The sequence below is a fragment of the Bubalus bubalis genome, chromosome 13 (genome assembly GCF_019923935.1).
Source record: "Bubalus bubalis isolate 160015118507 breed Murrah chromosome 13, NDDB_SH_1, whole genome shotgun sequence".
NCBI lineage: Eukaryota > Metazoa > Chordata > Mammalia > Artiodactyla > Bovidae > Bubalus > Bubalus bubalis.
In genome coordinates this window covers 19067635-19080897 of record NC_059169.1, presented here as the reverse complement: position 1 = coordinate 19080897, position 13263 = coordinate 19067635, and the positions used below count along the sequence as shown (strand labels likewise).

Genomic DNA, 13263 nt, shown 5'->3' with positions numbered 1-13263 from the left:
TGAACAGGGGCTACTCTCTAGCTGTGATGCATGGGCTTCTCATGGTGGCTTCTCTCATTGCAGAGCGCGGGCTCTGTGGTATGTAGGAATAGTAGTTGCGGTTCCTGGGCTCCAGAGCACAGGCTCAGCAGTTGTGCTGCATGGGCTGAGGTGCTTTGTGCATGTGGGATCTTCCTGGACCAGGGAGGGAACCTGTGTCTCCTGCAATGGCAGGTGAATTCTTTACCACCAGGCCACCAGGGAAGCCCCCATTTGTATATTTTTGTTTATATTTCTATTGCCTTAGGAGACTGACCTAAGAAAACATTGGTATAATTTATGTCAGAGAATGTTTTTTTTTTTTTAATCATTCAGATTATGTTATTTGATCATAAAAAATTATATTAGGGGTCAATAACAGAAAGATAGACACAAATGGCTTCCATATCTTGGCTATTGTAAACAATGCTGCTATAAACATTGGGCTGCATGTATCTTTTCAAATTAGTGTTTTCATTTTTCCTGAATATATTCCCAGGAGGAATGGCCGGATTATATGATAGTTCTATTTTTAGTTTTTTAAGAAACCTCCACACTATTTTCCATAGTGGTTGCATTAAGTTGCATTCCCACCAACAATGTACAAGTTTCTCCCTTCGCCAAAACCTTGTCGGCAGTTGCTATTTGTAGACTTTTTGATGATAGCCATTCTGAAAGATGTGATATCTCACTGCAGTTTTGATTTGCATTTCTCTAATAATTAGTGATATTGAGCATCTTTTCTGGAGAAGGCAATGGCAACCCACTCCGGTGTTCTTGCCTGGAGAATCCCAGGTACGAGGAGCCTGGTAGGCTGCTGTCTATGGGGTCACACAGAGTCAGACATGACCGAAGTGACTTAGCAGCAGCAGCAGCAGCAGAGCATCTTTTCATGGGCATGTTAGCTACCTATATGTCTTCTATGGAAAAATGGCCATTCAGGTCTTCTGTTCATTTTTTGATTGGATTATTTTTAAGATATTGAGTTGTATGAGCTGTATGCAAAGTTTGGATATTGACACCTTATTGGTCTTATCATTTGCAAATATTTTCTACCATTCAGTAGGCTATCTTTTCATTTTATTAATGCTTTGCTTTGCTGTGAGAAAACTTTAAAATTTAGTTCGTCCATTTGTTTATTTTTGCTTTTAGTTATTTTGCTTTAGGAGATGTATCCAAAAAATATTGCTATGATTTATGTTGGAAGGTGTTCTGTATATATTCTCTTCTAGGAATCCTATGGTTTCATGCTTACATTTAGTTCTTTAAACAATTTAGAGTTTATTTTTGTATATGGTGTGAGGAAATGTTCTAATCTCTATTCTTTTACATGTTGCTGTCCAGTTTTTCTAGAGCCACTTGTTGAAGAGACTATCTTTTCTCCACTGTATATTCTGGTATCCTTTGTTATAGATTAATTAACCATAGGTGTGTGGGTTTATCTCTGGGCTCTCTGTTCTGTTACATTGATCTACGTGTCCTTTTTGGTGCCAGTACAGCACTGTTTTGATTATTGTAGTTTTGTACTACAGTCGGAAAACTGAGAGGGCTCTACATCAGCTTTGTTCTTTTTTCCCTCAAGCCTGCTTTGGCAATTTGGGGTCCTTTGTGTTTACTTGTGGATTTTTTTGCCTATAATCTCTACTAGGAGTTTTATGGTGTTGTGTCTTATGATTAAGATTTTAAGTCATTTTTAGTTTATTTTGTGCATGGTGGGAGGGTGTGTTCTAACTTCATTGATTTACATGCCTGTGTTTCTGTCCTTACGTCTTAGTCTTCTCTTCATCTAAGCACACCAGTCAAATTAGATTAGGTCCAGTATAACTAAGGGTGATCATTACTTCTTTAAGGTCCTTGTCAACAAATTCTAAGGTACTAATAACTAAGGTGTCAGCAGGTGAATCTGAGGGGACACGATTGATTTACAGAAAGTCCAGAATAGCAAAGTAGAGACTTCAGCAGAGACCAGTGTTTGAGAGGGAGAAGTGTGAGGAACTCTGAGCTCTGGATATGAGGAGCTGGAATTCCACGTCCACTAAGCAGTGGTCATTAGTCTTTGGTGGGATCTGCCCAAATGTAGGATGTCCTTAGTGTTAGCGTGATGAAAGATTTGTGGAGATGGATGGTGGTGATGGCTGCACAACAATGTGAATGTACTTAATACCACTGAGCTCTATGCTTAAAATGGCAGAAATGGTAAATTTCACATTAGGTGTATTTTACCACAATTAAAAGAAAACTGCATAGTATCACTGCATCTTTCAGAACATGAGTGAGCAGGGCAGCTGACACATGGCATGGCCCTCAGCTCCCAGATCTGACTCCCCTTTCCCACCTTCTCCTGATCATGACTTGATGAGTTTTCCCTTAGAGAAGTGCCTGTGTCTTGTCATGAGTTCAGTGACAGGAGCTAGTACTGTGACAGGGATTCCCCACCCCACCCTCCTGGCATTCTGAGTATAGCAGCCTTCTTGTTCCCAGCGCCCCACCCTGATCTCACAAATATCTGTCATCCATCTTGTGAGCATCTGCACAAGTTCCTCATCAGAGCAGGAACAGGATCTTCTAGTCATTGCATCCACATCACAGGGAGGGGATAACAGGCATTTTAGTACCAAGTATAGTGTACTGATCACAGAAGTTCTCCTGAGTTCTTTTTCAAACACAGGAGACATTTATAAAATCTCTCCAATATTTTGGGTGTACCACTTTGGATACTTGAGAGAAGCAAGCTTAAGATTGTTGTTTGCTGATCAGAACCACAACCTCTAGAGTGACTTAAAGCAGAGAGCATGAAAGCAAATTAGGAAATCACTCAGCAGCAACTGGAGGGTGTTCTCAAGTTAGAGAATTGGATGAAACAATACGCTGTGAGAGATGGTGGTCACGTGGAAGCTTAGTCATGGGGAGGGCTTTGTATTAAAAGTGGATGAATCACACTGCTGCTGCCATTAACAGTTTCCTACAGTCATGAATCTATATCCAAGGTCATTGAGGTTTGTGAGTTTTACAACTTTATTCTGTGAGCACTAAGTGGGTTCTGTTACCTACAGAAGATGAGAGGCCTTGGATGAGCTGATGCAGTCTCATCATGCTGTGGATCCCATCCTGGTTCAGCCCCACGTCCCAGACCCCCACCTCCTGGGTCATCAGCTCTTCAGGTGTGTCCTGATCAGACTCCCATGCTGTTGTCTACACAGCTCACCCTCCTGTCTACATAGCTCACCCACCTGCTTCAGTCCTTCATGGACACCCCCTGCCCCCACCCCTTCATGTTCGGGAAGCAGCTCCAGGTCCTCAGACAGAACAGACTTCTTCTGCCCCCATAAGCCTTTCCAGCTCGTCCCCACACCCACTCGGTGTCCAGCTGTACTAGCTCTGTGGGGGTCCTTTCTCACCCCCGTCTGTCTGTACATACTGGTCTCTCTGTCCCAGAGCCAGGGAGCAAGCAGTGCCCCAGGACACAGAAGAAAGGTGTAGGATAGGCCCTGCCATTCCCTCCTGCTCCTCTAGGGGGCGCCCGTGCCCTCTGTCTTCCCCCAGCCCTCAGTGGGTTCACTTGACAATTTATGAGTCTCCCCGCCCCAATAGCACCCCACTCCAGTACTCTTGCCTGGAAAATCCCATGGACGGAGGAGCCTGGTGGGCTGCAGTCCATGAGGTCGCTAAGAGTCGGACACGGCTGAGCGACTTCACTTTCACTTTTCACTTTCATGCATTGGAGAAGGAAATGGCAACCCACTCCAATGTTCTTGCCTGGAGAATCCCAGGGATGGGGGAGCCTGGTAGGCTGCCGTCTATGGGGTCGCACAGGGTCGGACACGACTGAAGCGACTTAGCAGCAGCAGCAGCAGCCACCTCTCCTTCAGTCTTTCCCAGCATCAGGGTCTTTTCCAATGAGGGAAGGATTGAAGGTGGGAGGAGAAGGGGACAACAGAGGATGAGATGGTTGGATGGCATCACTGACTCGATGGACATGAGTTTGAGCAAGCTCCCGGAGTTGGTGAGGAAAGGGAAGCCTGGTGTGCTGCAGTCTATGGGGTCCAAAGAGTCGGACACAACTGAGCAACTCAACTGAACTACCCCTCCTAAGCTGTGAGTGCAGGAATGTGACTCAGCCCAGCTTGTTCTGTCCCAGGACCTCTGCACCTGCTATGTCTTCTTCCAGGATATTTCCCCAGATAGTCTCAGGGCTCCCGTGTCTCCTCATCTAGGACCCCTTGCTTTTCCTTCAGAGCACAAGTCATAGTGCAATAGTGCATTTTCTACACTCACTCAGAGGATCCCCCTGTGCACAGTGCAGAGTACTGATTTCCATCTTAACGTGTGGGTGTATCCTCTGCACTTAGGACAATGCCTGGCTCCTCAACAAACCTCTGCTGATTGAATGAATGGAGGTGGGGATTCTGTCTGTCTTATTTGTATCCCCTTCACCATGGGATGTGTCCCCTCTTAACACAGCCCTTATATAGGATTATATGTAGGATTATAGGATTAACACATCCTTTATATAGGAGTAACAGATAAACAACTAATGATTGCTGATTCAATCATTTGTATGACATGACCTAGAAATCTTTCCTTTAAAAACTTGGAAAATAGTGTATTTTTCTAGTGATTAAACAAAAGCATTATTTAGGAAAAATTCAAAGCCATCAACTGATCACTTCATTGTATTTATTTATATTACCTCATCTGTGATGGAAAGTGAGGAAGAAAATATTTTAAAACTTTTGGGTTGGTCCATCTTGGACATAACAGCACATTGCATTTGGTTAACACCCGCCTTCAGGGACTATTGGCAGGTATTTATGAATTAAGGAGAAGAATGCCATTTAAATGCTTTGGTACTAAGTCTGAAAAGGTGACAGTCAAGAAACTTAGGTATGAACACTGAGCTAACACAGGTGAAAAGGTACTGCTTTTGGACTTAATGAAGTGATGGTGTATGTGTCTATATCCTGGAGTCTTGCTTCTGATCACAGACCCAGTGTCCAGGGTGTCCCCTTAGGACTTTTCTGTCCTGAGTCCAAAGCACAGGGCTACTTGTGGTTAGGGAGGAGCAGAGAAGGGGACTGATGCTTACTGAGCATATTGGTGGTTGACTTCTCAGAACATGTGGATGAAGTTGTCATTGACACTGTTTGAGAAGAAGAAACTGAGGTTTAGACTCTTGTCCAATGTCATCAGGCTTGTGAGAAGGACTGAGCTGCAGTCTGCTGCCTCCAGACTCTCCATCTGAATCACTCACAAGCTGAGCTCTGGCCCAGGTTCCTGAGATTTGCTCTGCGAGGGCCACGGGCTCCCAGAGAACCTGCCTGGAATCCTGCCTGGGGTCACTGGGGCCCCGGACCCAGCTACTTGCTTCCCTGGAGGGGTTGCGGACCCTGTGGCTGAGCCTGGGGCTGAGTCCCTAGGGGTCTGCATTTAAAATGGAGGAACCTTTTTTTTTTTGTTTTTTGTTTTTTTAACTGTGAATAAGATTTAAGGTTGAATAGTGAGGGGAAGTCTTGTCTGTAGAGAACAGGTGGGTGTTCTGAGCCACTGGGTGATTTCCACTGTGATTTGGGCTGTTTGGATTCTGTTTTCTATTCTTACATTTGGAATGGGTTTGGTCCTAGTGAAAGAAGACTTTCTTCCTGGTTGGAACTGGGCATGTTGTAGAGACTGATGGAGGCCAAATTGGCCTTCATTTTCTGTCTAATATTCTTTGGGAACAAGTGTCTAGCAAATGCTCTATGGCAAAGGTTACCAGGAATCTATTAATTTTTTGTTGCTAATATGTGCATCATTCATTATAAATAATCATCTAGAAAGCTGCTTAAGAATGTACAAATTTTTATATGACATAGATACTGGTCCTCCCATTCCTGAATAGTGATAAAATAGTATTTTAGTTCAGTCAAGTTTTGGAATCTCAGTATTACCCAGTTATTTCCCTTTATGAAGCATGCAAATAATTGTTAACCTGAGTTTTAGGGAAAAAAAGCTTAGCTGTTGGTACCTTCTTCACTGGACTGCTTTTTAGAATATTTTAGCAGTGCTAGATTCAAATTTCTTGCTGATAAATTTAAGAGCCTAGTCAGATGAATTGATTTATGTTTAATTTTTATTGATTTGGTATTTAAACTACAGATCTTTGACTTCTGTGTGATCTTTGTCTCATTGTTTTCAACATATAATTTTTCAGTTTGAAGCACTCCCGTTAATGTGCTTTTGCATACTGTACCTCTTACATTTGTAGGTGTATTCGTCAGGCCTTGAAGGAGAAGATCACAATCTTAGTGACTCATCAGCTGCAGTACCTAAAAGATGCAAGTCAGATTCTGATACTGGAAGATGTAAGTAGTTTATAGAAGTCTGTGGAATTGCTAGCGCTCAGATGTGTTGAAAGCCAGACCTCTCAGCAGGTCACTATGCTTGGATTCATGGTAAGCGCCCTCTTCTCCCTCAGTTTTTCACCCCCTTCTTCTCAGAGCTGATGTTCACGCCTTGGAGGATGACTCCAAAGACCTGGAGAAATGTCACTGTGATACTCTAAGTCACATAAACCTTAAAGTGTATGAAAGTACAACCACAGGGTTATTACATCGTCACTGTTCTAATGAAATTTTAAAAGGATAATGATGCTATTTTATTTAGTCAAAGTGTACTTTTTAGAAATTAGACTTAAGTCAAAGTGTATTATTTAGAAATTAGGGACACTAAGACCTGATTGTATCCAGGTGATTGTTATATATAGTTTGCCTAAAGAGCATCTTCCATTAACACCAGAAGTGAGGTTGGGTAACTGAGCACCCGGGTCAGAGATGCCCTCTCTGCTGGTGTCTCCAGTTGCTGGTCTCCCTGCCCAGGTCTCTATGTGCCTGATACGTGTGGGAGCCTGTGCAGCAGGAGGACAAGGCCCTGTCCTCATGGGGCTCCTGTTCTTATGGGGAGGATGTGACAGAGAGGGGGGCTGACATCCTGGCTGCCTCCCTGAGGAGCTGGTGCCTCATGGGGTCTGAGTGACATGAAGGTGAGGGTCACCTAGTCACCTGGGCGAGGGGGTCTGAGACAAGGGGTCCTCAGGAAGGAGCTGACCTGTCAGGTTGGAGGAACAGCAGGAAGACCAGTGTGTCTGAGGAGAGTGAGCAGGGGGATGGGAGGGAGCTAGTCTCTGAGCTGTGCGCAGGGACCAGAAGTGGGATGGAAGCCTTGGATGGTCCAGAGCAGAGGAGGGATGTGGTCTGATGTGGGAGTTAAGAGAGTCCTCTGATGGTCACTGGAGAGGGGACAGCAGAAGCAGTTACAAGTCTTAGTAAAGCTGAGGAGACAGAAGTGTGGGCTCAGGCTAGGGTATCAGTTTCTAGAGCTGCTGTGACAAAGCACTACAAACTGGGTGACTTAAAAAATCAGGAGTTTATCGTCTCCCTGTTCTGGAGGCTACGGGTCCCAAATCCAGGTGCTGGCAGGACCGTGCTCTCCCTTGAGACTCCAGGGGAGAATCCTTCCTTCCAGCCTCTGGTGTTCACCAGCTTTCCTTGTGTTCCTTGGCTTCCAGCTGCAACACTGTGCTCTCTGCCTCTGATGTCACATGGCTGTAGTCCCTGTGTCTGTCTGGGTTTCTTTGGTCTTATTGGATGTAGGGTCACCCTGCTCCAGCGTGATCTCACCTTGAGTACATCTGCAAAGATCTTGTTTCCAAATAAGGTTGTGTGTATGGGTGTCATGTTTGAGCCTATCTTTTTGAGGAGGGCAGCACCATTCAACCCACAACTCTTAGCATGGTTGAGGGTGGGGTGGAGCCTAGTACAAAGTGTTCAGACTTAGTGATTGCTTGCTTCGATCCTTTGCTTGTTTGCCTCTGGGCCTCAGGACCTCTGTCGTTAACCCCTGACTGTTCCAAAGTCCTGGATCAAATCCTCAACTTAAGAAATGAATGTCTTCTCTAAGAAAGATTATTAAAACTCCTGCCTCTCTATATTATTATTAACCCCTGCCTCTCTAGAAACAGTTCCCTATATGGGCTCCTCTCCACTCCTCTAGGAATGGGGTGGGGGAAGGGCTAAGGTTTCTCAAGCTTGAGAGCAGTTGGTTTCACGTGCAGAGAGGGCGACTCTAGTGTGTAAACCCGTGTTGACAGGGTTATGAGCACAGGATCAGTGGCAGGAGAATAACCTATCTTGCCAGTCCCTAGATGTTTTAGGGTCCTCTTATTGCTTCCTTTGAGGACACTGCCTCCAGTTTTAGTACTAACAAAATAACCATTTGTCCACTGGTGAGCACCCCTGGATGGGTTGGAGTCCATCATCACTGTCTGGTCCCTCTCTCGCAGCAGAGGGGGGATGGCTGCCCCCTTGTCCCCTCCAAATTGTCAGCACTTGGCTTCTGGGTGAAACTGCTGTCTTTGTACTGTCATCTCATTGTGCGTATTATAGATATGATGTGGTGAGTGGTGATTTCATTAAAGAGGTGTGTTACACTTGCCTCCCAAGTGTAACAAGACACAGTATATCCTGCATAATTTTCTAGCTCTGCAGTATCACATGGTACCCAAAGGCTTCATTGGTTTCCTCCCAGTTGCTCACCTCAGGGGCTACAGTGAGTGGGGTCATCTCCCTCCACCTGACCTGCTGTAACCAGGGCTGCTCTCATTTGGTTAGTTTTGCATCTTGAGTTTTTTTTTCCCCTAATGTTTTATTTGTCACGGAGTGAATCAGCCACATCTAGTTTCATGGGGTGAGAAAATAGTGAAACATCTGCACATTATTTTATATGACTTTGTAAGGAAGGGAAACTGTACAAGGATGTGTCACACATGTTCAAAGAGCATGATTAGATTCAGTTCAGTTCAGTCACTCAGTCACTGGAAAAATGATTAGATTGGTTGAGGCTTAAGCAGCTGCCTGACTGGGGAATCCTGGTTGGCTGCTTGTGGCTGGTAGTTCCTAAGTTTTTTCTCGAATCTGAGTGAACTGATTCTGGCTTAGGTGTTGGTTTGTGGGCACAGACAGCCAAGGCTTTAGAGCCACTCCAGCCTCATGGCCTCCTTGCTTAATTACTTTTACAGGTGGAATATTGAATTCCATTGGGAACTTCCTGAGTTTATGGGGGCAGTTGTAGAGACCAGGGAGATGCATCTCTCTGTCCAGGGCTGGTTCCCTATATGTCTTGTCCCACCTGGGACACATGATACTATGACAGTGGTCAGCAAATATTTGATGAGTGACTCTTACTATATGCAGGTGTGCTTGTGCCCACCTTTCTGTCAAGTTTAGCTTTCTTTCCCAGAATATTCTTCCCAATTGACTGCTTTTTAAAAATCCTACTTCTCACATGAGGCTTCTGTCAGTTTGAACGTTGTCTAAAAGACTGTGCTGATCCTCCCACCAACTTCTGTACTTCTCGCTTCCCTAAGTGCCCATAGCAGTTATGCCAATGTCCTCCATTTTTAACACATGAGCCTACATTTCTTTCACATCCTCCAGCACCTAACACAGGGTTTGGCAGGGAACAGAATGCTCAGTTCTGTGTTGAGTTGAATGTACTAGATTTCTCAACAAGAATTCTAGACCCAGGGATCATTTTTCCCCCCAAATTATAATTTAAGACCAGATAACTTTTCCTGATTAATATTAGGTTGGTTTAATATTATTGAATGTAAATTAATTCCTCTCAAACTTTTTTATTTTAGGGCAAAATGGTGAAAAGAGGGACTTACACTGAGTTCCTGAAATCCAAGGTAGATATTTTTTCCCTTTTTGAGAAGGGGAATGAGCAGTCGGAACCATCTCCGGTTCTAAAAACTCCCACTCTGATCTCCGAGTCTTCAGTTCCGTCTCAACCATCTCCCAGACCTTTGTTGAAAGATACGGCTCTAGGGGACCAAGATGTGAGTTTCTCACCCTGCAGTGTGCCCGGGTCTGTCTGCTCTTGGTGGTCTCAGGGACCTTCAGTGTGCTCTGCTCACATCTTCATTTGTCCCAAAGTAGACAATAACGTTCCCAAAGCCTTGTTCCATGGAATTGGTAGAGTTAGAAGAGCATGAAGGGAGCAAGCCCTTAGGGTGTAGGATAGAGAATCTTATGGAGATCAGGAGTGGGTGCACTGCTGTGAATTTCTGGGTGAATGTGACTCACACTGACCGAGAACTCTTCAGTTTACCTTATTGACATCCTAGTCATGCTGGTGGCCCCCAGCTTCCTTTATGCATCCAGAGGCTTAGTGTGAAGACCCTCTTAGACTGAGTCCTGCTGTGACCACATTAAATCAGCTACTTTTCCTATATGTTGGAATATTCTGGCACTGCAGCTGACTGGCTATATTATTTTGCCTCGGTGTCAGATGGTTTGTGATTAGGCCAGAGGCAGTATGTGTAAAGGACCTGACTCACAGCAGAGACTTTGTAATTAGTTCCCATCTTCCTTTCTTACTCTTCAACACTGAGACCTACATTTTATCCACCTTAAATCCCAGTGGCCAGCATAGAGCCCTGGACATCCTTGGTCCATGAGACTGTATAATCCATTCTGAGTCTTCCAGACAGAAGTATAGAAATGGACTAGATCTCCCTTAAAAACATCCACAGGTATTCCTCGATGTCCAAAGTTTCACTATCCAGACCCAGGAGCCTGGATGATTCTGACAACTGTTCAGATTAGTCCCTCACATTCCACACTTGGGAATTACTCTCTGAAATTTAGGAACCAATTAGATTTGAATTATTTGCTTGTCCCTTGCTATCCAAACTCATATTTGTCCAACTCACTCTGTGAACTCAGTTTACTGTATTTGGCTAGTATTTTGAGCCCTAAATATGTTGTATGTTCCTGTCATTGAGTGACACAGTCATCTGGAGGGATACACTAGCTCCATATCATTCTGTGTGTTATTTTGGAAGAAGCTTTTGCATTTATACTTGAATCATGTAGGCTGTGCTTGTGCTCAGAGTCTTGATCTACTTTAAGCAAAGCTACCCAACGTGAATGACCTCATGCAAATGATGTTTCCTTATTTGTAATAGATTCCTAGGAGTAGAATGGCTGGGTCCAAAGGTAAATGCACACATGGTTTCACTAGATATTCCCACATCCTTCTCCAGAGGAGATGGACCATCCTGCACTCCTACCAGTGCATGAAATGTGTCTTTTTCTCCACAGCTTTGCAGTGGAGGACATTGTTGAACTTTTGAAATTTGGGGGTTCTTTATTTAAAATTTCATCTCTAACTGCCATTTTTCCCTCCCAGACTGAGAATATACAGGTTACACTACCTCTAGAGGACCATTTGGAAGGAAAAGTTGGTTTTAAGACCTATGAGAATTACTTCACAGCCGGTGCTGGCTGGCCTGTCATCATCTTCCTTATTCTAGTAAGCATCACAGCTCAGGTACGTAAGGGTTTGTATTTTGGTTTGTGCACTCAGCTTGATGTTTATGTACTATTTATACTGTATTTTATAAATATTTTAAAATATTGTATTAAGAGATTTGTCTCAAAGAACTGGCCCCTGAAGTTGTGAGATCTAGCTGGGTGAATGTGACATTGTTCTAAGGGCCTTTGACTGGACGAGGCCACAACAGTGTTGAGGGTGATCTCTACTGAAGTTCTCATGATGGATGTGAACCACACCCACAAAATAGCTTCACGGCAATCTAGATGAGTGTTTGGTGAATCACTGGAGACTGGCCTGGCCATGCTGACACAGAAGACTGACCATCACAGTACCTGTCAAGCTTTTTGCTTTGAAAAACCTCAGCATCTATATTGTTATAATTGCATTTTGTAGTCCACTTGGATTTGCTGTGAACTACATTATTTGTGGGGACCAAAATAAGTGAGGCTTACTGATGTGTGAGCATGACAGGTTGTATGGGAAAAGGGGATATATTTTAGAGATATTAAAATGTAGCATGCCCTTCCCTGACCTGTGGTCATCTGGGGTGTGGGACTTGGCACAGACCTGAGCCGGAAGGACTGCCTCCATGTTCTGGTGCCTTTCCATCCCCATCCTAGTGAGTGGGGTGTGAGGCTCAGTGATGTCGGTGTCTGAGTGACTATTGTTTCCTGCTCCAGGTTGTCTACGTCCTGCAGGATTGGTGGCTTGCATACTGGTGAGTGGTTCCTGGTCTGACCCAAAGTGCTGTGAAATGTATATGAAACCTCACTTTCCCAAAGACAGAGGAGAGGTGTGTCTTGTTCAGCCTCCTCTTCTGACCCTCACATAATTTCCTGAAGAAAAAGTAAACTTGATGGTGGAACATGACCCTCCCATGGTGTTTCCCCATGTCTGACCCTTTAGCAGCTTCTTCACAGACAATTTTGAGACCTGAAAGTCGTGATTCAAATCTTTAAGAGGGAGACAAACACAGAGCCTCATGACCTGGGAAACACTTTTCAACATAAACCATGTCTCTGGAATCAAAGTATTTTTTTTTCTTTAATTTTTGTGTAAATTCTTTTTATATCTATAATGTAATATTTTTTCTTCCCTGTTACATAGGGGGAATATACAAAGAGACCTGTATTTTAAGGTATATGGAAAAGAAGATCTAATTTTTATCCTTGATCTGAACTGGTACTTTACAGTTTATTCAGGTAAAGTTGAATCTTATAGTCCATTATATGAGAGTCTGAGGTGTTTACAATGAGGCTGTGTGAGCAACTAGGGCCTCCAGGAGTAATTCAGTAATGTCTTATGAGACTAAGAGTCTGAGTTGCATTTATGCTGTGCATTAACTAGAATAATTATTTTTAAAATCTAGAAATCTAGAAGAAAGAGATTGAATGAAGACTCTTAATTTACTGTGCACTGGGTTTTGGAAGTTAAACCAGGATTGCACATTATGAAAATCAGCCACTGGAAATATGTGGGTATTGTCTATTCTAATAAGTCACTTTAGCTAAATCTTGTATCATCGTATGAATGGACAAGGAGATTAGAAAGGGATCCCCATCCTGTGGTTCAGAGTGTTCTAATTCTGTCTGAATAAATCCTGCCTTTTATTGATCTTACATGAAATTCTCTGACAGCAAGGGTCCTGAAATAAAAGTGTTATTGCCTTGTAGGTATGCAGACTTCCACACTGCTCCTCTCTTGGGCTTCACTAATTACTTGAGAAGCTAAGCAGGAAGTAATCCAGTGTGTGGGATTATTTTATTTTATTAATATAAATTTATTTATTTTAATTGGAGGTTAATTAATTTACAATATTGTATTGGTTTTGCCATACATCAACATGAATCCACCACAGGTATACATGTG

General features: G+C 43.6%; 1 protein-coding gene across 1 annotated transcript in view; it reads left to right on the top strand.

The window, feature by feature from the left end:
* Positions 1 to 13263, top strand: part of LOC102396286 (ATP-binding cassette sub-family C member 4-like) — a 157310-nt gene that overhangs the window by 55472 nt on the left and 88575 nt on the right. The window contains 5 exon segments of the mRNA XM_045162475.1: positions 6263 to 6359; positions 9695 to 9892; positions 11248 to 11388; positions 12075 to 12112; positions 12502 to 12596. Coding sequence (XP_045018410.1) covers positions 6263 to 6359; positions 9695 to 9892; positions 11248 to 11388; positions 12075 to 12112; positions 12502 to 12596 — 569 coding nt within the window.